Source organism: Xyrauchen texanus, chromosome 32, assembly GCF_025860055.1.
Source record: "Xyrauchen texanus isolate HMW12.3.18 chromosome 32, RBS_HiC_50CHRs, whole genome shotgun sequence".
Lineage (NCBI taxonomy): Eukaryota > Metazoa > Chordata > Actinopteri > Cypriniformes > Catostomidae > Xyrauchen > Xyrauchen texanus.
Genome location: NC_068307.1, coordinates 22,800,225 through 22,825,198, shown reverse-complemented (window position 1 = coordinate 22,825,198; position 24,974 = coordinate 22,800,225). Strand labels below are relative to the sequence as shown.

Sequence of the window (24,974 nt, the reverse complement as noted above, 5' to 3'; positions counted from 1 at the left end):
TGATGTTATGGGTGCATTCGAGAAGTTGCTCCATATTTCCTGTATGGAATTCATTATATTAAACAAAAAACAAAGGAGTCAAGATAGCTTTTTGATGTCTTTTTTTTTTTTTTTTTTTTTACAGGTTTCAATGCAATTTTCAATTTTAATATGATTCTTCAAACATCCAAAACGAAAGCTCTGTGCAGAGGTGCAGGGCTGGGAGAGGGTGTAATATGTGCATGAGCTTTCTGGGGTTTTCTAACGAGGTATCAGTCTGTCTGAGGCTTTATTGGCTGGTCCTAACGTTCACGCGGTCAGCAGGCACAGGGTGTGCCGGACTCCGGCTCCACTGTCAATCCTTTGCTTTGGAGGAATGCTTCCTGCTTGGGTTCTCTTCCCAGGAACTTCTTCAGCATGTCAGCAGCATCCTCAGAGCCACCGGGCTTCAGAATACACTTCCTGTAGTCTAAGCCCACCTGTTTAAAAACACAGAAATGTGATTAGACATATAAAAGGTGCATTTACAAAAAATTCAGTAGATATCAAATGGAAATGTATAAAATATCAGCACCAAATACATTCAGATCACAAGAGACAATATCTGCACCTTATTTTAAAAATTGACCAAAGAGAAACACTATGTTAAGCAAACCTTGGGGTTCATAATGCCTTCCTGTTTGAATCGGGCAAAGAACATGTCCATGGAAAAGACTTCGCTCCACAGGTAACCGTAGTACTGAGCATCGTATCCTCCTGCAAGGTGGCCGAAGGTGGCAGGCATGTTTGTCCCTATAAGCAATCAAAAGACATTAGATGATATCCAGTTAGTGGGGCTGGGCAAAATACAGTATATTGAATGTTCATGTTAAACAGAATTTGCAATTATTTGGCAAAAAATTTGAACTGAATAATTTTAATGCGCTTTCCATTTTGCCATCAAGACGTTTTTAAAAGCATCTCCGATTTAAACGTAATTTGAGCAAAAATGGCATAAGAGTTGGTAAATCCAAGTGAATAAACCATGATTAAACTCATATTCTGTGAATCAAAACATACAGTTGAAGTCAGAAATGTACATACACCTTAGCCAAATACATTTAAACTTTTTCACAATTCCTGACATTTAATCTTAGAAAACATTACCTGTCTTAGGCCAGTTAGGATCACTACTTTATTTTAAGAATGAGAAAAGTCAGAATTATAGTATAGAGAATCATTTCTTTCAGCTTTTATTTCTTTCATCACATTCCCAGAGGGTCAGTTTACATACACTTTGTTAGTATTTGGTAGCATTGCCTTTAAATGGTTTAACTTGGGTCAAACATTTTGGGTAGCCTTCCACATGCTTCTCACAATAATTTGCTGGAATTTTAGCCCAATCCTCCAGACAGAACTGGTAACTGAGTCAGGTTTGCAGGCCTCCTTGCTCACACACACTTTTTCAGTTCTGCCCACAAATCTTCTATCGAACTGAGGTCAGGGCTTTGTGATGGTCACTCCAATACCTTGACTTTGTTGTCCTTAACCCATTTTACCACAACTTTGATGATATGCTTGGGGTCATTGTTCATTTGGAAGACCCAGAGCTTTAACTTCCTGGCTGGTTGCATCAATATATTCACATAATTTTCCTTAATCATAATGCCATCTATTTTGTGAAGTGCACCAGTCCCTCTTGCAGCAAAGTACCACCACAACATGATGCAGCCACCCCCATGCTTTAGGGTTGGCATGGTGTTCTTTGTCTTGCAAGCCTCACCCTTTTTCCTCCAAACATAATGATGGTCATTATGACCAAACAGCAATTTTTGTTTCATCAGACCAGAGGACATTTCCCCAAAAAGTAAGATCTTTGTCCCTATGTGCACTTGCAAACTGTAGTCTGGCTTTTTTATGGCGGTTTTGGAGCAGTGGCTTCTTCCATGCTGAGCAGCCTTTCAGGTTAGGTCGATATAGGATTCATTTTACTGTGGATATAGATACTTGTCTACCCGTTTCCTCCAGCATCTTCACAAGGTCCTTTGCTGTAGTTTTGGGATTGATTTGCACTTTTCACACCAAACAACATTCATCTCTAGGAGGCAGAATGCATCTCCTTCCAGAAGCTGCGTGGTCCCATGGTGTTTATACTTGCATACTATTGTTTGTACAGATGAATGTGGTATTTGGAAATCACTCCCAAGGATGAATCAGAATTTATTTTCTTGGCTGATTTCTTTTGATTTTCCTATGATGCCAAGCAAAGAGGCATTGGGTTTGAAGGTAGGCCTTAAAATACATCCAAATGTACACCTCCAATTGACTCAGATGTCCTAAACGACTTGTCAAAACTATAGTTTGCCAATATGAAATCTGTGGAATGGTTAAAAAAAAAACAAGTTTTAAATGACTTCAACCTAAGTGTATGTAAACTTCTGACTTCAACTGTACATATTAGTGTTGTCAGTCCATACATTTTTTTAATCACGATTAATTGAATACTTTTTCACAGTTAATCGCGATTAATCACAGATTTTTAAAGTGCTGAAATTTTAATCTATATACACCGATGAGCCAAAACATTATGACTATTTGATCATGTCCTAACAAGGCCACATGTTAAGGTCTGGGTAGATTAGATGGTAAGTGAACAATCAGTTCTCATAGTCAATGTGTTGAATGCAGAAAATGGGCAGGAGTAAAGACCTGAGCAACTTTGACAAGGGTCATGCTCTGGGCATCGTTCTGCTGGGAATCCTGGTTCATGTGGACGTCAATCTGACATGTGCCAACTACCTAAACATCATTGCAGACAAGGTACACCCCTTCATAGCAATGGTATTCCTTGATGGCTGTGGCCTCTTTCAGCAGGATAATGCGCCCTGCCACAATGCACACATTGTTCGGGAATGGTTTGAGGAACATGACGAAATCTTCGAGGTGTTGCCCTGGCCTCCGAATTCCCCAGACCTCAATTTAATTGAGCATCTGTGGGTTGTGATGGACCAACAAGTCCAATCCACAGTGGCTCCACCTTGCAACTAACAGAACTTTAAAGGGGTCATGACATGAGAAACCAAATTTGCCTTGATCTTTTGGTATATAAGAGGTCTTTGTATCATTAAAACGTCCTGCAAGTTTAATATTTTAAGACGTCCTCCCCATTCTAAACGAATCATTTATTTAATCAAGCTCAAAATACAGCTGGTTCTGGATTCATGGTTAGAAGTGACGTGTCGGTTAGAAGTGACGTAACAGCTTTGCATATGACCGCCTCCAGCACAACATAACTACGCTATAAGCGCAAGACAACTACGCTCATTTCAGTATCGCCGTGCGCCTCACAAGTGTTCAGTCGATGGACAGCGAGCTCTGACAGAGACTACTTGTGCACAGGAAAATTACGATGCCACACAGATGTGCTGTTCCTGGCTGTGGTCAAACAAAACCTCTGAATAAGCTGCCGAAAGATCCAGACGTCAGGGAAAAATGGATGCAGTTTATTTTTTGCGGACGACCCAGTCACGGCAGTGTTAACTTAAGCGTTTGTTCTGTACATTTTAAGGATGACTGTTTTGAGAACAAATCTCAATATGATGCTGGCTTTGCCAGAAAACTGTTGCTCAAAGATAAGTCCGTGCCGACTATTCTGGGAACAACGACGACGCTAAACTGTAAGTAATCTATTTTAAACTTTAAACTACTTTTTAAAGCGCAATTTCATTCATTATGAATAATCACAGTGTTTTTACTTAGTTTACTTGCATATTGTTCTGGCTGGGGCGTCAATAATTGATACATAGGCACTGACGTTAGCCAATCATAACAGTGGGCGTTAACACTGAAGTCTTAAATGGAAAACGCCCCCAAAACAGACTGTTTGAATCAGAGGATGAGAAACAGGGTGGGAAAAGGTCATAAATCACTAGATTTTAAAAGTTTTTCTTAAAAAAAATATATTAATACTATAATTGCACCTAAGGGAACATAATAATACAATAAAAAAAACCATGTCATGACCCCTTTAAGGATCTGCAGCTAATATATTGGTGCCAGATACCACAGGACACCTTCAGGAGTCTTGTAGAGTCCATGCCTCTACGCGGAGAACCAACAGCATATTAAGCAGGTGGTCATAATGTTTTGGCACATGAGTGTATACTTTTCCTGTAAAAATGCAATTATTTCCATATTAAAAAATAAATGTAACAATAATACTTACATTTTTTTCAAACAAAGCCTTCCACAGTATAAAAACAAATGCATGAAAATAAAAAAAATGTAAGTAACATTAAACAATTCCCAAAATCAAAGTAGGAGGTTGGCTAATTAAAAGAACTAGTCCCCATAGGTTGCATATCATCCTCTACCAGGGCTTGACATTAACTTTTTGAGGCACTTGTCCTTCGGACAAGTAAATTTATGTTTCACTTGTCCTTGCACAAAAGTCACTTGCCCGGGTAAAGATTTATAATTTCATTTATTTTTTTGTGTTTTGCTAATGCAGAATTAGAACAAACCATTGAAAGCACCCAAACACTATCAATATTAATACAATTCAGTTGAAACAGTAGAAAGGAACGTGTCCAAAGAATAGAGTTCCCCTTCAACAAGAAATAAGGATCTCCAGACTCCATAATACAAAGTAATACTTTGCACGCTGGTGTGCAGTGTATCACCAGAGGTAGTGGTGACTCTTGGTGTAAAAAAACACTATTACTCCACAACACTATTCATCCTCTGTATCTTCGGACCGATGCCTTGATTCCCAGGGGTTAAATCCTGGACGCCGCTGCCTTTGGCTGCAGGTCCACCACCTCTCCACCACCAATCCAGCATCAAAGTCTTGCAACTTTGGGCCCTCTACTGACAGAAATAGCAGCCTATGAAGCTGGACTGAGCTGAGGCTGGTCCTCCAGTCGGACTTGATCCGTTTCATGGTTGAGAACCCTCTCTCACACACAGCTGTGCTGACTGGCAGGACCAAGTAAATTTTCAGGAGTGTCAAAAAATCTTTATACTTTTTATAACCACAATTGTTGGTCTTGTGCTGTCTGCGACGTTGGAAACGTCACGAAATATTATTTTTTTTATTAATAATTATAAAATAAAACAAAGATGTCGGACGATTTTGAAGTTGGAGGAGAAAATTAGATGGAATTTTCATTTTGAGGTGAACTAATGCTTTAATGCTTGCTTACAGTAGCTACACAGCTGCCGACGCTAAGTTAGCTAGCTAATGTCACTTACTTGTCACTTACTTGTCAGCCAGGTTGGGTTGCGCCCGACAGACGCCACAGAACATTACTCCGTCTTCATAAATAGTGGTGGTGAAATAGTGGTAGTGGTGGTGTAGTGGTCTAAGCACATAGCTGGTAATCTGGTAATCAAAAGGACATTGGTTCGAACCCCACAGCCACCACCATTGTGTCCTTGAGCAAGGCACTTAACTCCAGGTTGCTCTGGGGCGATTGTCCCTGTAATAAGTGCACTGTAAGTCGCTTTGGATAAAAGCGTCTGCCAAATGCATAAATGTATAAATAACCCAGTCGAATTCATCTTTCCATTTGGTTAAAAAATTTAGTTCCCGTTTTAATTCGTATGTTGTTGGTTTAAGGTGACTTCTTGTTTTTGGAGCTTTTCCTGGCGCTTGGCCGGGCTGCGGAGCCTGAAGAAACATAACTCTCCACCACTGCTGCCAGCAAGGTTTTCCAGCCCAAAACCTCGTCAAAAACCACGAGAATTGGCTAAACCCGGTAATGATATTTTTCCCGCAGTGCTGAATGAGAAGAGCCATACTCTTGAACCATATACAGAGAGGTAATTTAGGCTATAGGTGATTTATAAACAGTCTGTTTATAACCTGAAAAAATAACGAGGCATTTTAATGTTTTCTAAATCAGTGTTTGCTGGAAATATACCTCCATCTCCGATGTAAAGCGGATGCGCCTTTAGAGAGAAATTCATATGGATTGCATAATCAGACGGTAACGTTAGGCTATTTTCTTTCGATTCGAATTGGTTCTTTAAAAGTGGACATTTCAAGCTTTAGCCTAACGTTACATAGACTATATTTTGTTTCAGTTCAGTTTCAGTTCACGGAGACCATGAAAGCGCCTGATTGTTTTATTTTATTTTGCAAAAGCACGTTTTCTTGTTATTGTGAGTTTACACAAATAAAAGTAGTTGCAAATTATGTATTATTATTTTCAGTATGACCAGAAATGATAGAGTATTTAAGTTGTTTCCACTGTTGATAGGAAAACGCAAGTGTTCGCGCCACGCCTCTGTTCCATGCAGTCGCGCTCCACACTCCGCACAAACCCTTGGATATGCGTCAAAATCTTGTGTTTATTAAAAAATTTGTTAGTTTCAAATCGATTAAATTAAATCTGTAAAATAGACGTAATGAGTGGCACATAACGTGAAGTAACATGGCATTTTATTTTGTTTGAAATTTAACTTGTCCGGTCGGACAACTAATTTTCTCTTCTACTTGTCCTACAAAAAATCCACTTGTCCCGGACAAGCCTTAATGTCGAGCCCTGCTCTACAATAATAATTGGCAGCAGGCTGTGGCTTTCCACTTTGCATATGGAATAAAATTTATTTGCATCAAGGCGTCAAGTGCCACTTTGAACTCCACATAATTAGGGGCCAAGCAGCGAAGCGAAGGGTTCAATACAAACCCTATTGTATTTGTACTGATTTGCTTCTTTTTCTGCCCTAAAAGTGTCTGGGCATCAGAGACCGTAAGCCGTGGAGACAATAAACTTGGCAGGATGATCCCAAACCCCCCGAGGTTTGACTCCTATCTCTGCAATAATAATCAAAATAAATTTTCCTCTGACTCAAGTCAAGCCATTCAAAATGAATATCTCCGATTTCATTTCAGTCTATAATTTTTTTCCACCATTTTGAATGTTTTGAAAAACCTACTTTTTCGAACTGTTCCTACACCGTTATTCCGATCAGCACACAATTAGGTATACGTAACCTACAGACCCCCCTGACAAAAATGTATCAATAGAAATTAGATACGTCAAATCATTCTGAAGATATTAATTATAAAATTCCTTCGGCTTAACGCAATTTGAGTAATTGATCAATATCTACTCAACGCAAATTCCAAATTCCCTAGGGGGCACTACAACTAAGCACTGTCATAACTTTACAGCTGTTTGAGCGACAAAGTTCAAATTAAATATGAATCTTTTTTAGTTCAAATGTTAACATACTCTTTAAAAAATAGATTAGACAAATTAACAAAAATGGCTGCCAATGGCCAATAAAATTTAAGTACCTTATAACTCTTATTGAGAATGGCCGAGGGTTATGGAAATTACTATACATAAGCAGGGTGTCAACTCGAAGCCGCATATTGAATTTTGTAACAATTGGCTACATGGTGGCAGTAGAATTAGCTAAAAACTCAGAAACCGTAAAGGCTACAATACAAATTTGTAGCTTCTCTGAATCCTTAATAACCTTGGTATATATAATCTACAGACCCTCCTGACAAAAGTTAGCAAAATAATTTTGATTCGTTGAATCTTTCCAAAGATATAAAGCAAATATGTTTTGGGTGTGGCCTATAATGACTAATTAACCTGTATCTTGTGAATGCAATTTTGAAACTTAATTTGTACACATGAACAAGAGAAAACGGAGGTAATATTACGAGTTTCATTCATCTTTTATGCTAGGCGGCGCTATAACTTAAGACAATCCTATTTTTGCAACTGTGCTCAAAGCAGGTGAAATGTCACACCAAAATAGCAGTCCACAGCATCCATAGGATCTTTTCTGTCAAATTAGTTGGTTTTGGTCATCTTACCATATGCGCTTGTCGCCGACAATAGTTGCTTGCGGCTATATTTAAAATTTGTTGTGATTCTGTAGAAAAATGTAAACTAACAAAACGATGCAAAGTACTTTATTTTTGTAACAAGTCCCATCTGGGTTTGTTTTACAGGTCCTTTCTCTGTCACTTGATCATTAACACTGAATTGCTGTTGCGTTTACGGTGAGTACATTGTGTAATATCGCTGGACATGTCGCAAACGTTCTGCCCTACTTCAACCAGTGTTTAGAACTCATGCAGAGCTGAATGAAATGTCTGAATCTAATGCAAAAATGTGTACATTTATAATACAGAAATATCCATCCATCCATCCATCGTCAACCGCTTATCCTGTGTACAGGGTCGCGGGGGGCTGGAGCCTATCCCAGCTAACATCGGGCGAAAGGCGGAGGACACCCTGGACAGGTCGCCAGTCCATCGCAGGGCCAAATACAGAAATATATAATTCTTAATTATTTTCATTTAGTTAAAACAGTGTGGAAAACAAGCCTAGATTATTTTTAACTAAAGTTTTACTGTATTTTACTTCTTGCATTGAACATTTTGAATCAACTAGGCAACAATGGCTGGTTGATTTTCAGAGCAGACACAAAAATAGAGATACATATGGATTCTACTCAAAAGGCTGAAATAAAATTGAGACCATCTCGATCAAAATAAAATTTTACCCGCTGAAGCAGGAATTCCCAGGATGTCCAGACAGAGTTTAGCATACTCCTCAGCTGGGTCAACCCCACCCTTAATGTGCAAAGCCTGGTCCACCTTAGCCAGAACAATCTGCCTCAAGTTAAACAGCCCTGATGAACAGAAAGAAAATATATATCCATAAGTGAGAGTTTTAAATGCATCTAGAAATTACTTTAAATTTATGAAAGCTGGAGCAAATGTCTTATTCAATTCAAGTTCTTCAAGCTAGAAACTGATCAGTAAAAGGCGTTTATCAAAATGTTCTGTTCTGTCTTTCTTGTTACCCGTGTTAGCAAGTCTGGACTTGATGAGCTTGTCCAGAAGCTCCTCTGGAATGGCATTTCCCGTTTTGTAGTGTTTGGACATGCGCTGCAGTGGCTCCTTCTCCCAGACCCAGTTCTCTAACATCTGGGACGGAGCCTCAACGAAATCCCGCTCCACATGAGTCCCGCTGAACATCGCAAAGTCAGACTGAACAAACAGAAGTACATTTATATTTTTGTACTTAAACGGCAAATTGTTACAATGTAGTGTAAACATTATCCAATGTGTGTTCGGAGAAGTTACTTTGAAGAACTTCATTCAGACCTGGGCACAAAGCTGGTGCATCACATGTCCAAACTCATGGAAGTATGTTTCCACCTCATCGTGCTGCAGCAGGGATGGAGCATCAGCGGTGGGCTTGCTGAAATTAGCCACCATAGCAGCCACAGCAATTTGCCTGGTCCCATCCGTGAGCAAACAGCCAGGTTGCAGCCCAAAGCATGCGGCATGGCCATACTTACCCTCCCTAAAGGAATAATGGAGAATTAGCCTTTAATTTAGCTCAGTGGTTACCAGCTGCTGGGTTGTAAAACTGTGCTGATAAGGTTGGGGAGAGCAGTCGAAAAAAAACAATGCTAAAAATGCAAATAATATAATTCAACTAACCATAAAATTATGCATAGTTAAAAAAGCAAATTAAATGGCATTAGGAGAAAACACTTCCCATATCTTTTGTTGTTTTCGTCAGAGGCAATGCATCCAATCAAACTCTATGGTATTTTGGAACAAATTCATCAGTCACTTCACTTGGTAGAAGCAAGCCAAATTAGGCAGACGTCAACATAAGACAAGTTGCTTGACAGCCCCATATCCTCGAAAACCATGAACTAAACTAGGGAAGGAATACAAATTTAAAAAAAGACCCAGAGCCAAGACTACATGAAATGCGGGTTCACTTGTAAGGAGAACCAAGACAATAATTGACAACAATGTGGGTGCCACAAACTTTGTTTATCCATGGTTTGTGCCAACAACAATGCAATAAATTATTTTGTTTTTTTAAATGTAAAACCAAATAGTCAGTAAATGTCATTTAAATATGTCAAGTAAATAAAATTGCATAGAGCTGTGCCTATGCAGATCATGGTAATATTAATATATTTGTAGGATTAAAGGGATAGTTACCCAAAAATGACTCACCCTTATGCCATCCCAGATGTGTATGACTTTCTTCTGCTGAACACAAAGATTTTTAGAAGAATACCTCAGCTCTGTAGGTCCGTACAATGCAAGTGAATGGTGACCAGAACTTTGAAGTTCCAAAAAGAAAATAAAGGCAGTATAAATGTAGTCCATACAACTCCAGTGGTTAAATCCATATATTCTTGAGCTATTTGATAGGTGAGGGTGTGACACAAATATTAAGTCCTTTTTTCTTTACTATAAATTTCCACTTTTTCATACTATGTGCATATCATCACCTACTGGGCAGGGAGGAGAATATATAATACAAAATAACTTAAATATTGATCTGTTTCTCACCCACAACTATTATATTGCTTCTGAAGATATGGATTTTACCACTGGAGTCTTTTGGATTACTTTTATACTGCCTTTGTGCTTTTTGGAGCGTCATATTTCTGCCCAGCATTCACTTGCATTTTATGAACCCAGAGATATTCTTCTAAAAATCTTTGTGTTCAGCAGAAAAATGAAAGTCATACACATTTTGTATGGCATGAGCATGAGTAAATTATGAGAGAATTCAAATTTTTGGGTGATCCCTTTAACAATTTTGATATTATGTTGGGTCACCACTTGAAGTCCAATGTAAAATCTAAGACCTGAAGCAAAACCAGTTGAAATCTAATAATTTAGCTGAACTGCGACCAAAGATATGCACTCAGGTAATATCTGGGATTCAAGCCTCAGAAAACACAGACACTGATTGCTCACCTGGGGAAAAGATCCAGATAAAACTGGCCCACAACATGGCCCGAGGTGCGGTCTTTAACACAGTACAACGTCACATCATCGTGCCAGACAGGAGCACCTTCTACAAGCTCAAAGGTCAGATTGAGCAGCTCCTGATAGATGTCCAGCAGGCCCTGGGTCACCACCTCCATGGGGAAATACTCCTTGAGCTGGTTCTGATCCACCGCATACTGGGTCTCTTCCACCTGGGTCATGTAGTAGCGTGTGTCCCAGCCATGGAGTTCTCCACTGAAGGGCAGATTCCTCTTCAGGCACTCCTGTTCCTTTAGCTTTAGGATCACTGCTCTCTCCTCCTCACCCAAGGGCTTCAGCTTATGAGCCAAATCCTCTACAGGGTGCAGGGCAAAATGGGGTTAAAGATTATAAAACAAAGATTGAGGTTTCAACTAGGATTAGGCAATTTAACTGAAATGACTTAAAATCTCAATATTTAGGCATTTGCTTTGAACTGACGGTTCAAAAAGGGTGATTTGTTTTATTTTTAACCAGAGGAACATTTCTGACAAATTTGACTGCAGACGTTAACAAAATTTTAATGTTTGTCACAAATCATGCCCTGCCTCCTGTTTCTTATGATAATTTACAGATTCATCATTTTATTTTTGGGGTCTACTAGAATAGGTTTACATGCTTTAATGCTCAAAAAACTATTTTTCCCTGTTCTTAATACTCTGGCTGAAATGCTCTGAATTAGCTCCAGTCTCTTTAAAGCCCCCCTTTCTGAAAAGCCCAGTGTGCTCCGATTGGTCAGCTGGCCTAGTCTGTGATTGGTCAACCATATAGTGTGTGTCTCAGAAATGTAAACACGTCTTCCCATAACAGAGGTTCAGCTCCCAAGGCTTCGTGAGCAGCTTTGTAAACAAAATTTTAACTGTGGCGTCGATTTTTGCAGTACCAGCTCTAGCCCGAGTCTGATAATGAATGAAATAATGAAAGTTTGGAAGAACAAGCTGATCGACCCGAACCACCTTCGCAATCATGACTTGAGCAGGCACCAGAGATATGAACGGAGAACAGAGGCTTACTCCCGGTTAGTGTGCATGTTTGACGTGGACTACCGTGGATATTGGAACATGGACTACCGTGGATATTGTAACATTACAGCTTGTAATTATATTAATATATAAGACTTTTGAGATCGACCATTTTGTTACACAGATTTAGGTAAATGGCGGCCCACAGCTGAATAGTAAACCCTTACCAAAACAATAACATAGCAAACTAGAAAAAAAAGTTCGCTCGAGACAAACTTTAAGTTGGCTTGTGAAAGTTTGGACCAGAAAGTTTGAAGAAGTTTAAAGTAGTTTGAAGTTTAAATTAGTTTTAGATGTTTTAGCACTTTGATAGGCGAAGCTAGCATGTGTTAGCATGATGCTAGCACGTTTTGAGCATGTTTTAACACTTCGTTAGGCGATGTTAGCATGATGCTAACACGTTTTTAGCATGTTTTAGCACTTCGCTAGGCGAAGCTAGCATGTGTTAGCATGATGCTAGCACGTTTTTAGCATTTTTTAGCACTTCGCTAGGCGGTGCTAGCATGTGTTAGCATGATGCTAGCACGTTTTTAGCATGTTTTAACGCTTCCCTAGGCGATGCTAGCATGTGTTAGCATGATGCTAGCACGTTTTTAGCATGTGTTAGCATGATGCTAGCACGTTTTTAGCATTTTTACCACTTCGCTAGGTGATGCTAGCACGTTTTTAGCATGTTTTAGCACTTCGCTAGGCGATGCTAACATGTGTTAACATGATGCTAGCACGTTTTAGTACTTCGCTAGGCGATTTTAGCATGATGCTAGCACATTTTTAGCTTGTTTTAACACTTAAACTTCAAACATACAGTGTGACCAGTGTAGTCTGATTCCTAAATTAATGACTCTAATGAGCCGGTTCTTTTGAATCTACAGTGTGAAACATACAGTGTGACCAGTGTAGTCTGATTCCCAAATTAATGACTCTAATGAGCCGGTTCTTTTGAATCTACAGTGTGAAACATACAGTGTGACCAGTGTAATCTGATTACAACATTAATGACTCTAATGAGCCGGTTCTTTTGAATCTACAGTGTGAAACATACAGTGTGACCAGTGTAGTCTGATTACAACATTAATGACTCTAATGAGCCAGTTCTTTTGAATCCACAGTGTGAAACATACAGTGTGACCAGTGTAGACTGATTCCCAAACAAATGACTCTAATGAGCCGGTTCTTTTGAATCTGCAGTGTGAAACATACAGTGTGACCAGTGTAGTCTGATTCCCAAACGAATGACTCTAATGAGCCGGTTCTTTTGAATCTACAATGTGAAACTTACAGTGTGACCAGTTTAGTCTGATTCCCAAATGAATGACTCTAATGAGCCAGTTCTACAGTGTAGTGTTAAAAAAGTTTAACTTAGTTGCTAGATAGATAGATAGATAGATATTTACCCTTAGATATATAGAGAGATAGATATAGATAGATAGAGAGAGATAGATATTTACCCTCAGATAGATAGATAGATAGAGAGAGATAGATATTTACCCTCAGATAGATAGATAGATAGATAGATAATTGACCCTCAGATAGATGCTAGCACGTTTTTAGCATGTTTTAGCGTGTGGCTATGAAGATTTTAGGTCATTACTTTTTGGCTGCTTGATAAAATTAATCCTCTGAGGGAGAGAGAGGGAGAGATGCAGGGCTGACAGGCCCTTTTTGTCTGTGTGTTTGAAAATGTCAGTTGGGATTTAAATTTCTGAACATTCCGCAATGTTAAGTCAATGGGAGTTTTTTCCGAGTTTGATCGTCATTGTTAGGAAAACCGTAAGTCCGATCAGTTAGAAAAGATATAGCACACTATTCGGGATTAGTCTGAAGGTCTGTGCCGAGTTTGGTGCCTGTAGTTTAAAAGCTCTAGGAGGAGTTAGATACCGAAACTTCACCGCTAAGAAGAACTAGAAAAAGTTCGTCGAGACAAACTTTAAGTTGGCTTGTGAAAGTTTGGACCAGAAAGTTTGAAGTTTAAAGTAGTTTGAAGTTTAAAGTAGTTTGAAGTTTAAATTAGTTTATAGTTTAAATTAGTTTATAGTTTAAATTAGTCTAAAGTTTAAAGTAGTTTATAATTTAAATTAAAAGTTTAAATTAGTCTAAAGTTTAAATTAGTTTGAATTTTAAAGTAGTTTGAAGTTTAAATTAGTTTATAGTTTAAATGAGTTTAAAGTTTAAATTAGTTTAAAGTAGTTTGTAGTTTAAAGTAGTTAAAAGTTTAACTTAGTTGCTAGATAGATAGATAGATAGACACTCAGATAGATAGAGAGATATTTACCCTCAGATAGATACAGATAGATATTGACCCTCAGATAGATAGATAGATAGAGACCCTCAAATAGATAGATAGATAGATATTGACCCTCAAATAGATAGATAGACAGACAGATAGATGCTAGCATGTTTTTAGCATTTTTTAGTACTTCGCTAGGTGATGCTAGCATGTGTTAGCATGATGCTAGCACGTTTTTAGCATCTTTTAGCACTTCGCTTGGCGATGCTAGCATGTGTTAGCATGATGCTAGCACGTTTTTAGCATGTTTTAACACTTCGCTAGGCGATGCTAACATGCGTTAGCATGATGCTAGCATGTTTTTAGCATGTTTTAAAAGCTCTAGGAGGAGTTAGATACCGAAATTTCACCGCTAAGAAGAATCGGTATAATAACTAGAATGTACATTTCCTGAAGAAAATGTGAGTGGTGCTTGCCGTGGCAAAACTCGTGAAACAGCATGTTATAACTTGAAAAGAGCAAAAATTATGGTCGTAAATAAATCAACCCAGAAGTCTGTTCGATTTTCTGGTGCAGAAATATGTGATTTGTCGCTCGGTCACTAGGGTAAGCCCGTGTGGTTGCTATGCAGTTACCAAGGTAATACAATACATGGCTCCTTTCCATCCTGAGTGAAATAAGTCAACCCGGAAGTCTGTAGTGTTTTCTGGTGCAGAGATATTAGAGATTTGTTGCTCGGTTGCTAGGGTAAGCCCATCTGGTTGCTAGGCAGTTACCATAGTGATACTAATGAAGTCTCCTTGCCATCCTGGTTGAAATAAATCAACCCAGAAGTCTGTACGATTTTCTGGTGCAGAAATATGTGATTTGTTACTCGGTTGCTAGGGTACTCTGTTAAGTTGCTAGGGCGTGGCTTGGCAGCTGCCAATCATGAATCTCCAAAGGCTGCTTGTCAGTATGAATGATATAAACCAACTCCCATGCCTCTGTGACATTCAGAATGGAAGATATCCCTCTATGGATTTTGGTTGCTAAGGTGCTTGACAATGGTTGCTAGGGAGGGGCTAGGAAGTGTTCAGGTGATTCATGATTGGCTGTTTGCTGCCCCGAGTCAAACGAGACCACCCTGGTGTTTCTATGACACTTCTATCCGGAGATATCCCTTTGATGTCTTTCATTAGAAGTGTATGGGACTTGTTGCTAAGGTGCTTTAAATTGTTGCTAGGGCGTGGCTTGATAGCTTCACAATGATCCTGAGAGACTGATTGGTCGTCTGAGTGAAATGAGCCTGCCCCCTTGTCTCTATGACACTGTGATCCAGAGCTATGTTCAATATTAAATCCCTTTGAAATTTAATTTCATGGGCCGTCCTACACCATTGTAAGTCAATGGGGGCAACTTTGGGCAGCTCCTGCCCCCCAGGGGTGCAACATTTACCCCATATTGAGGTATGCTCTTACAGAGCCTGCCAGCCTCTTCAAATGTGGCAAATCACACGTTTCTGCGAAATCCTTGCTCGGAGCTGTGACGCGTCAAAGTTTGACGCAATGTTAAGTCTATGGGATTTTTCGGCCGCTTTTTTGCCCCTGGGGCAAACACCGTACCCCTGATCGCTTATAGAAGTCATAGCACACGTGTCATCAATAGGCCGTTCGATTTGACACCTCATTCGTGGGTCTACGCCAAACGGTGCGGGACGAGTTAGGTGCCGAAGTTTTGTACGGAGATATAATAATAATAATAAGAAAAACTAGATGGGTACATTTCCTGAAGAAAATGTGAGTGGTGCTTGCCGTGGCAACACTCGTCAAACAGCATGCTGTAACTCGAAAAGAACAAAAATCACGGTCAGTAAATAAATCAACCCGAATTCTGTACGATTTTCTGGTGCAGAAATATGTGATTTGTTACTCGGTTGCTAGGGTAAGCCCGTGTGGTTGCTATGCAGTTACCAAGGTAATACAATACGTGGCTCCTTTCCATCCTGAGTGAAATAAGTCAACCCGGAAGTCTCTACGTTTTTCTGATGCAGAGATATGTGATTTGTTACTCTGTTGCTAGGGTAACCCCATGTGGTTGATAGGCAGTTACCGTAGTGATACTTATGAAGTGTCCTTGCCATCCTGATTGGAATAAATCAACCCAGAAGTCTCTCTGATTTTCTGGTGCAGAGATATAGTTGTAGCTAAACGGTTGCTAGGGTACTCTGTTTAGTTGCTAGGGAGTGGCTTGGCAGCTGCCAATCGTGAAACTTCAAAGGCTGCTTGTCAGTATGAGTGATATAAACCAACTCCCATGCCTCTGTGACATTCAGAATCGAAGATATGCCTCTATGGATTTTGGTTGCTAAGGTGCTCGACAATGGTTGCTAGGGAGGGGCTAGGAAGTGTTGAGGTGATTCATGATTGGCTGTTTGCTGCCCCGAGTCAAACGAGACCACCCTTGTGTTTCTATGACGCTTCTATCCGGAGATATCCCTTTGATGTCTTTCATTAGAAGTCTATGGGACTTGTTGCTAAGGTGCTTTAAATTGTTGTTAGGGCGTGGCTTGATAGCTTCACAATGATCCCGAGAGACTGATTGGTCGTCTGAGTAAAATGAGCCCACCCCTTGTCTCTACGACACTGTGATCCAGAGCTATGTTCAATACAAAATCCCTTATTTCATGGTCCGGCCCTACACCATTGTAAGTCAATGGGGGCAACTTTGGGCAGCTCCTGCCCCCAGGGGTGCAACTTTTACCCCATATTTAGGCATGCTCTTACAGAGCCTGCCAGCCTCTTCAAATGTAGCAAATCACACGCTTCTGCGAAATCCTCGCTCGAGCTGTGATGCGCCAAAGTTTCTCGCAATGTCAAGTGTATGGGATTTTGCGGCCGCTTTTTGCCCCTGGGGCAAATACCGCACTCGATCGCTTATAAAAGTCATAGCACACGTGCCCTCAATAGGCCGTTCGATTTGACACCTCATTCGTGGGTCTACGCCAAACGGTGCGGGACGAGTTAGGTGCCGAACTTTTGTACGGAGATATAAAAATAAAAATATTAAGTATGTGAGATTACAATAGTGATGCTTTGCAAGCACCACTAATAAGTTTAAGTAGGATTTCAGTAAGTTGGCTCTCACAAGCCAACTTAATTAGCAGAGCACTACTGTGGATTGAAGATGTAAAATTACCATTCCTAAAAAATAAATTATTTATAAATCACTATTCATGATAGTAAGAACAACAAACAATCTGCATAATTTTACACAATTGTAGGTAAAAGTGGGCTCGCAGCTGATTAGCAAATCTATTTTAACACAGTAACATTAGCTAGAAGAGGCCTACAGGTGTGCACTGGGTGTACACTGTAGCTACAACACAAAACTCTGCATTTGAACTCTCGGTAGCAGATAAATCCACAAATAATCAAACATACTTACAGGTTGTGATCCTGAAGCTCCATATTGTCCCAATAAAGTGGGAACTGCACCATCTTTCAGGAGTAACAGACTTGAAAATCCGGCATTGGTTGTACCGCTAAATAATTAAAATAATTTTAACCACTGATACTTCAATTCAAACAAAGAGGCTTTGCTTTCACAGTGAAGAAAAGAGTGTCTTCTCGACACACTAACCCAACTCATCCTGGCCTCGGCTATAATTACGTTGGTTTGAGGGCGGGCCAAAGTAGCCCTTAGGCGGTCAATATGCAAATGTGTTACAGTGACGTAGATACATTATGGATGAAAAGGCTGAACTACAATTCAGTTGTTTCTTGTAGTCCTTGAGCAGCTTTGTCTGTGGGAGAGGATAACTCCCAAAAAGCATAATAGGGCCTCTTTATTTATAATTGCGTTGGCATTGCATTAGTCATTGAGAATGTAGTTTCCTCAATATAATAGTAATTCCCAGAAAATATGAAGAAAAAAAAAGGCAGATTTGATGTGGGTCTACTGGTTGTTTTTGCCTGTTTATCTCAAGTCTAGTCTCTTAACGACTGTGTCCATTGCCATGTGAAGATGGAAGTAGTACCGAGGAAAGTTGAGACCTTCTTGGAGTTCTTGGCCATGTTCATCTCTAGCACAAAGTCAGCATGCGTGCTGAAGCCCAGTAGACTGCTCTTTTGAGAGCGCAGCTCTACCAGCTCCTTAAGGATAGCAGAGTTCTCCTGCCACACAAATCATTACAATTATATCAAGACAAATTAATTATTAATTTTCATTATTTTTACGCAACGGCAACTAAAGCATCAGCACATACAGACAAAGGTGATTTCTGACCTCTTTACAGCGCGAGTTAAAAGCCTCCTCTAATTTCTTTCGTGTCTCTGGGACGAAGCATTTCTTCATGGTGGGGAAATAATGAGGGTACTTCAGAGTTAGCGTTAGTTTTCCAGACTCTTCCTTCTCAAGAGAGTGAAGGAAATCCTCTGGCAGTCCTCCTAAAAACAGCATTTATCAAAACATGTAACACGCTCAAAAATCAACACAAAATCAGGGTGGCATTTTCTGTCTTTTGTTAGCTACATAATTAGCCTTTAAAAGGGATAGTTCGCCAAAAAAAATGAAAATTAACTCATTATTTACTCAGCCTCATGCCATCCCAGAAGTGTATGACCTTCTTCTGCAGAACACAAATTAAGATTTTAAGAAGAATATTTCAGCTCTGTAGGTCCTTACAATGCAACTGAATGGTGACCAGACCTTTCAAGTTCCAAAAATAACAAAGTCAGTATAGAAGTAATCCATTCGACTCTAGTTAAATCCATCTCCAAAAACAATATAATACGTGTGGGTGAGAAACAGATCAATATTTAACTACTTTTTTAGTGTACATCACTTTCACATCTTTCATATTCTGAAAGTGAAAGTGGAGATTTATAGTAAAAAAGGATAAAAATATAGATCCGTTTCTCACCCAAAGTGATCGTATCGCTTCAGAAGACAAGAATTATATCGCTTCAGAAGACAAGAATTAAACCACTAGAGTTGAATGGATTACTTGCATGCTGACAATGTGTGCTTCAAAGATCAGGTCACCATTCACTTGCATTGAAAGGACCGGATCTGAGATTTTCTTCTAAAAATCTTAATGTTCAGCAGAAGAAAAGAAAGTCATACACATCTGGCATGAAAATTAGTAAATGATGAGAGAATTTTCATTTTTGGGTGAACAAATGTTATTTTACACTGATTCTTCAAAGCTACTGTAAAATGCCAATAAACACAACCATAAACATCTTAAAGTTAGACTAATGTTCAGACTAATAAACTACCAGTATTGTTTATTTCTTGGCAGAAGAATTGTTTATTGTGAATGTTATTTATAAATGTAACCATTTATCGAACATGGGTGTATTTTATCAAGTTGCTGTAGTTTAACTACTTATAACATAAAAATTAGAATCATAACTGTTCTAAAGGAGGCAGAAAATAAAATCCTCAGAGTCTCTCGGAAGGGAAAGTAAAACTCCAACCTACCGAGCTCCTCTCGAGAGAAAGAAAGGCTGGTTGTATCTTCATTCAGGTACTTGTTGAAATCGATACACAGATTGCTAAGTTTTTTCTTGATCTTTTTAATCTCCTGTTACAGAGAAGGTAAAACTCTGTTACAGTCCAGAAGAGAGAGTTTGTGCTACTGTTACACAGCAAAGAAGATCTTAACGTCTGACCTCCTGCGTATCTTTGGGAAGATGAAGGCCGTTTCTCTTGCCAAGTTTTATGAGTCTCTCCATGTAACGCTTGGCCTCAGGAGTCAAACTCTCATCTGACAACTTCTCCTGTAAAAAAAAAAAATGTTTTTAAAAATATCGAACTATCTGAAGGCCTATTCTAACAGCTGGTTCAATAAATGACATGTTTACGAAAGATGTTACCAACTTATAAAATATGTACTGATTTTGAGAAATTCATAGCCAAATAGGGGGTGTCAATTTAATTTATTTTAATTAATTGATACACTGATTAATCCAATTTATCGTAAATAATCACATATTTCAATATTTGCCAAGAAAATCCCCCAAATGTAGACAACTCAAAGACATTACAATACTGTGGCAGATGAAAGCACTGAATAGACATTCATTTCAAAAAGTGATGTCAACATATTATTTATTTTATTCCATATAATTTAACAAAACATATTACTGGCCTACAGTCAACAGCAATCGAGTTAGTCAATATGTTTTAGGTGCTCTTCTCACACATTCTTGCATTCCATCTGTGATATTTTTTTAAATTATTGGTCCATGCGTTAAACAATCACCTTTGACCATTGCATCACTATTTTCTCAGCGGTTCGTGTCATGAGACCAACGTTTTTCAAATGCAGTGTCAAGAAAGAGTCAAATTAGTTTAACTTTAATCCGTCTAGTTGGATTTAATGCAAAAACGTATCCTGTGTGAATAGCTGAGGAAGGAACATTTCTTATTACTGAAATTATGTATGGGTCAGGGAGTACGATTCAATGCGTTACATTTTGTATCATAATCATAATTATTTGTACTAATTTAAAATGTTAAATTGGAAGCTCTACTAAAAAATAACCGCAAGCTGTTGTCGTAACACACTGATGTGCAAGTTATTTAGTCAGCTCAGTTCAACGGTTTACTCAGCTGACTCAGAGCTCAGCTCAGTCCCTGATAGACACAGCAGTTCCTCTGAGAGAGACACTAGCGCTGTGACCCTCCCTGCTCACCTCCAGAGTCACGATTCTCAGATAAACATCCTCTCTCATGCTCATCTCCACATCGAACTCTGATAGCTTCTTATCAGCTTCAGTGCTGGCAGTGCGAACGTCCTTACAAGGGGACACGTGCTGGGGGAAGTCCAACATGTTCCTCTGGACTGTAAAATAGACCCAGAAACTGTAAGGAGCAGTTTTTGAAGACCAGTGATTCTTGAGACACAGGTTGAAAAATGTCCTGCAAATTTATCTGCCATTAGTTTTGAAAAACGCTACATCTCAATTTTGAAATTATTCAGATATGATCACTAGCTTGTTAACACAAATGTACCATTTACTCACCCTCATGCTATCCCAGATGTGTATGAATTTCTTTCTTCAGCAGAACACAGACACAGATTTTTAGAAGAATATTTCAGCCCTGTAGGTCCTCACAGTGCGAGTAGGTCCAAAAACATATAAACGCAGCGTTAAAGTAATCCATATAACTCCAGTGGTTTAATCCATACCTTCAGAAGCGATATAAGTGTGGGTGAGAAACAAACATATTTTAAGTCCTTTTTTACAATCAATCCCCTCGTTCACATTCTTCTTTTTTGGCGATTCACATTCTTCATGCATATTGCTATCAACCACTGGAGTTTTGTGGATGACTTTTATGCTGCTATTATATGCTTGGTGCCCATTCACTTACATTGTATGGACCTACAGAGGTGAAATATTCTTCTAAAAATCTTCGCTTGTGTAATAAGCAAAAAATAAGATAGTCATACACATCTGGGATGGAATGAGGGTGAGTAAATTATGAGAATTTAAATTTTTGGGTGAACTATACCTTTAAGAAAAGCAGAAGTATAAATTGTATCTTTAAAAGAAACATGACATTGTGGAAGAGGTCATTTAAAAAAAAAAAGTTGTGTCCTTATCATCAACACGGTCTGACATTTATGAAAACATAAATAAGATCATCAGACAATGTCCAAGTCAGCCTTTACCCACAACTTTTTAACTTTATATTTTCTATCACAATAATGGCATGCCAATTTTTAGATGATTTCCCTGTTTCCCTCATTTAAAGCAGGTCTTATTATTAGCCAGCAACACCAGAAAAAACCTCCCACTAGGCTTCTTCATTTAATACTTTAATGCCTTGTGTAATATGCAAAATATTATTATATAGTTTGAAACCACGCTATGTTCACAATTCACTTTTAATGAATGCTAGTTTTGCCATTATCAATTGTTTTGTATATTGTTTCTGGCATTGATAGGCAAGAAAAAAAGATAAAAAGTGATTAAATGTAATTTAAAGCAAGGTAATTTAACAGATAATTAAAATAAATCCAATGTTTTAAGAATCACTTCAGCAATCAATTCTGTATGATTGGTCAGTTTTTATAATTATTAATTCAAATAGTAGGGCCTTTAACATTGTGTGCACAGCTTTATTTCAACTTATCTGAACAAGTATGTTAATTTTTGTTTAGTAGGAATAAATCACAAACAAAAGTCAGCCAATTTAACACTTGAACAATGGACAAATGCAGTAGAGCGTGCAGGCTGCTCTGGATTTCATTATGTTAAAGTGCTGAATGGTCGGTATACCATTGTGTACAGCTTTACTGCACACACAGACTATTTTTTTGTAGTGCTTACAAAAGTCATAGTGATGCATGGTACTTTACTGTCATCCCTTAATCAGACTGTTTAGGTAAAATTGTTAGGGACTGAATTGTTATGGCAAAAATCTTTCTTGAAGTTTAGACATGCAGTATCCTTCACTCTTTGTGTCAGAAACTGAACTTGCTGGTTTTGGATACAGTCCACAACAGTGCAACAGACAGCACAAACACTGTTTGAACACTACATTGTTTATATGATGGGACAAATATGTACCTGTGTAATCAACTTCCACATCAGCAAGGGCCTTGAGCGTGTTCTCATAACTGACTCTGGCCAAGTCCAGAGCACCCACTGAGTCATACACCTTTTTGGTCTTGGCAATGAGCTCATCGGTAAGCTTGTGGATCTGGTCTGGAGTGAGGTCCCAGCGCAGACGGTTGTCATCACAGAACCGCTCCCCAGAGCCAATCACAACCTCACCTGCACAAAATGAATCACTCAAATCACACCCTTATAAGATAAATATTCCCTTAGGGCTTAATGTGATTTAGTAGTACATATTCCTAGACCAAAACAACAACATTAAAATCAGATGTCAGCACTTTGATGATAGCGGAGTAAGAAATATGACTGGTTAATAGGAAATTCAATGTCTTTTACTTGTCAGATTCATAATTCATTCAGGTTTTGTTTTTTTAAACCAAAAAGGTCAGCTTCAGCTTAAACCGATTGGTCACCTAAAAATGTAAACTCTTTTAATTTACTCACCCTCATTCCATCCCAGATGTGCATGACTTTCTTTCTTTTGCTGAACACAGATGAAGATTTTTAGAAGAAAATCTCAGCACTGTAGGTCCATACAATGCAAGTGAATGCTGGCCAGAAGTTTGAAGGACCAAAAAGCACATTAAGGCAGCATAAAATTAATCCATATGGCTCCAGTGGTTAAATCTATATCTCCAGAAGTGATATGATAGGTGTGGGTCTGAAACATATCACAAATATTTAGCCTAAGTCTTATTTTAGTAGAAGGTGGCAATATGCACAAAGAATGTGAATCGCCAAAAACAAAAGAAGAATGTGAAAGTTGAGATTTATAGTAACAACAAAAAAAGGACTTAAATATTGATACGTTTCTCACCCATACCTAACATATAAGATTTAACCACTGGAGGCATATGGATTACTTTTATGTGGCCTTTTTGTGCTTTTGGCGCTTCAAAATGTTGGTGCCCATTCACTTGCATTGTGAGGACCTACAGAGCTGAGATATTCTAAAAATATTTGTGTTCAGCAGAAGAAAATAAAAATTCATAAACATCTTGGATGGCATGAGGGCGAGTAAATGATGAGAATTTTCATTTTAAGGTGAACGATCACTTTAACTGTGCATTTGAAAAACGTACACACATAGAGGCACAATAAGAATGTTCAGGCCATGAACTTTCAAGGCTTGGAAATCACGGTTTAAACATTGCCAGATATTTCCAAGTTTTCCATGTCCGTTATAATCCAGACAGTGGAAGAGAGTGTTTGATTATTCTGAAATAGGTAGCAAAATATTTCCTTTTTATTTATGAAAGGTGAAGAACCGTACAGATATGTATGTTTATTATATAAATGTATTGCCTTAATTAAGTTTATTGCATTGTCCTTCAGTACCTGAACTAAACATAACTAAACTGCTCAAGGAAGTTTCAGTTTGTGTGTGTGAGATAAGCGTTTGCTAATAGAATCTCAAAATAAATCTCAGCGCTTAAAAGCTAACTAACCCTGCTCTACTTTAACACAACCTTTTTAATTCCCCAAAATACCGTTATAATAAAACGATATAATTGAATATCCTCAGAACAACGGAGGAACCACTTATGCTGAACACTGAAAGTAATGCTGAATTAATCTGGCGTATTATGCAACACATCCTGGGCCCTGTCATTGTGTAATGACTGAACTAGCGGCCCACGCGATCTTCTGTGTCTGTCTCGCGCGTTGGGTGACGGAGGGCGTAGCGGAGCTTTGTGGCACCAGCTGACCCACCGATCATTTGCTCACTGCGCTAACCAGTTACAAACACAACACCGGAATTATTTATCTTTAATTTAAACTGCAAAACATTGTGTTTGCGCAGTTGTTCTCTTGCCATATAAAGTATTCTTTTGTAGGTTATGGTGGCACGTGTCTCTTACCTGTAGGTGCCATTTATTCATTCAGCACAAACACCGCGTGAATAAGCGCAATGAACCGCTTACTGCACTCACCGTCTTCCTGCTCCGGTCACATGACCTTAAAAGCGGGGCCAGCGATTGGTTCCGCGCCTCTGCTGTCGTTTTAATCTATCTTTAAAATATGCATTTACTTATTTAATTCCTTTTTCAGTTTTATGTTCTCTATCTCTTGTTCTTTTTAACTCTATCTATCTCTGTCTGTATATATATATATACAATCTATTTGTGTAAATAAATCGCCTATGTTTAAAAGTTGTTTATCTTTGATGCCAAACTGTCTGCACATTCGATAAACCTCACACATAATGGACAGCATTATTTCAGAAATGAGAATGATATTTTTCTTTATTTACAAAGCACAAAGACTTGCTAAAAGCATTAAAATAAAACGTGACCAAGTTAAAGGGATAGCACACCCAAAAA

At 38.7% G+C, this 24,974-nt stretch overlaps 1 protein-coding gene across 1 annotated transcript; it reads right to left on the bottom strand.

Moving 5' to 3' along the window:
* On the bottom strand, window positions 1–24,592 carry LOC127626018 (thimet oligopeptidase-like). The gene is made up of 13 exons (XM_052101521.1): window positions 24,513–24,592; window positions 22,600–22,806; window positions 20,716–20,864; window positions 19,690–19,797; window positions 19,499–19,601; window positions 18,299–18,459; window positions 18,051–18,186; window positions 10,733–11,099; window positions 9,101–9,302; window positions 8,797–8,983; window positions 8,494–8,622; window positions 635–771; window positions 1–458 (listed from the first exon to the last, which is right to left on the bottom strand). Exons 1-13 carry the CDS (start codon window positions 24,523–24,525, stop codon window positions 297–299), a joined length of 2,061 nt encoding a protein of 686 aa, XP_051957481.1. The 5' UTR covers window positions 24,526–24,592; the 3' UTR covers window positions 1–296.
* Window positions 24,593–24,974: the final 382 nt, after the last annotated feature.

Excerpts from the sequence above, each read along its gene's own strand:
- LOC127626018 (XM_052101521.1), bottom strand. Across the intron at positions 9,303-10,732 it reads TATCTGGATCTTTTCCCCAG|GGAGGGTAAGTATGGCCATG; the intron begins GTGAGCAATCAG and ends TTATTCCTTTAG. Across the intron at positions 459-634 it reads AAGGCATTATGAACCCCAAG|GTGGGCTTAGACTACAGGAA; the intron begins GTTTGCTTAACA and ends GTTTTTAAACAG.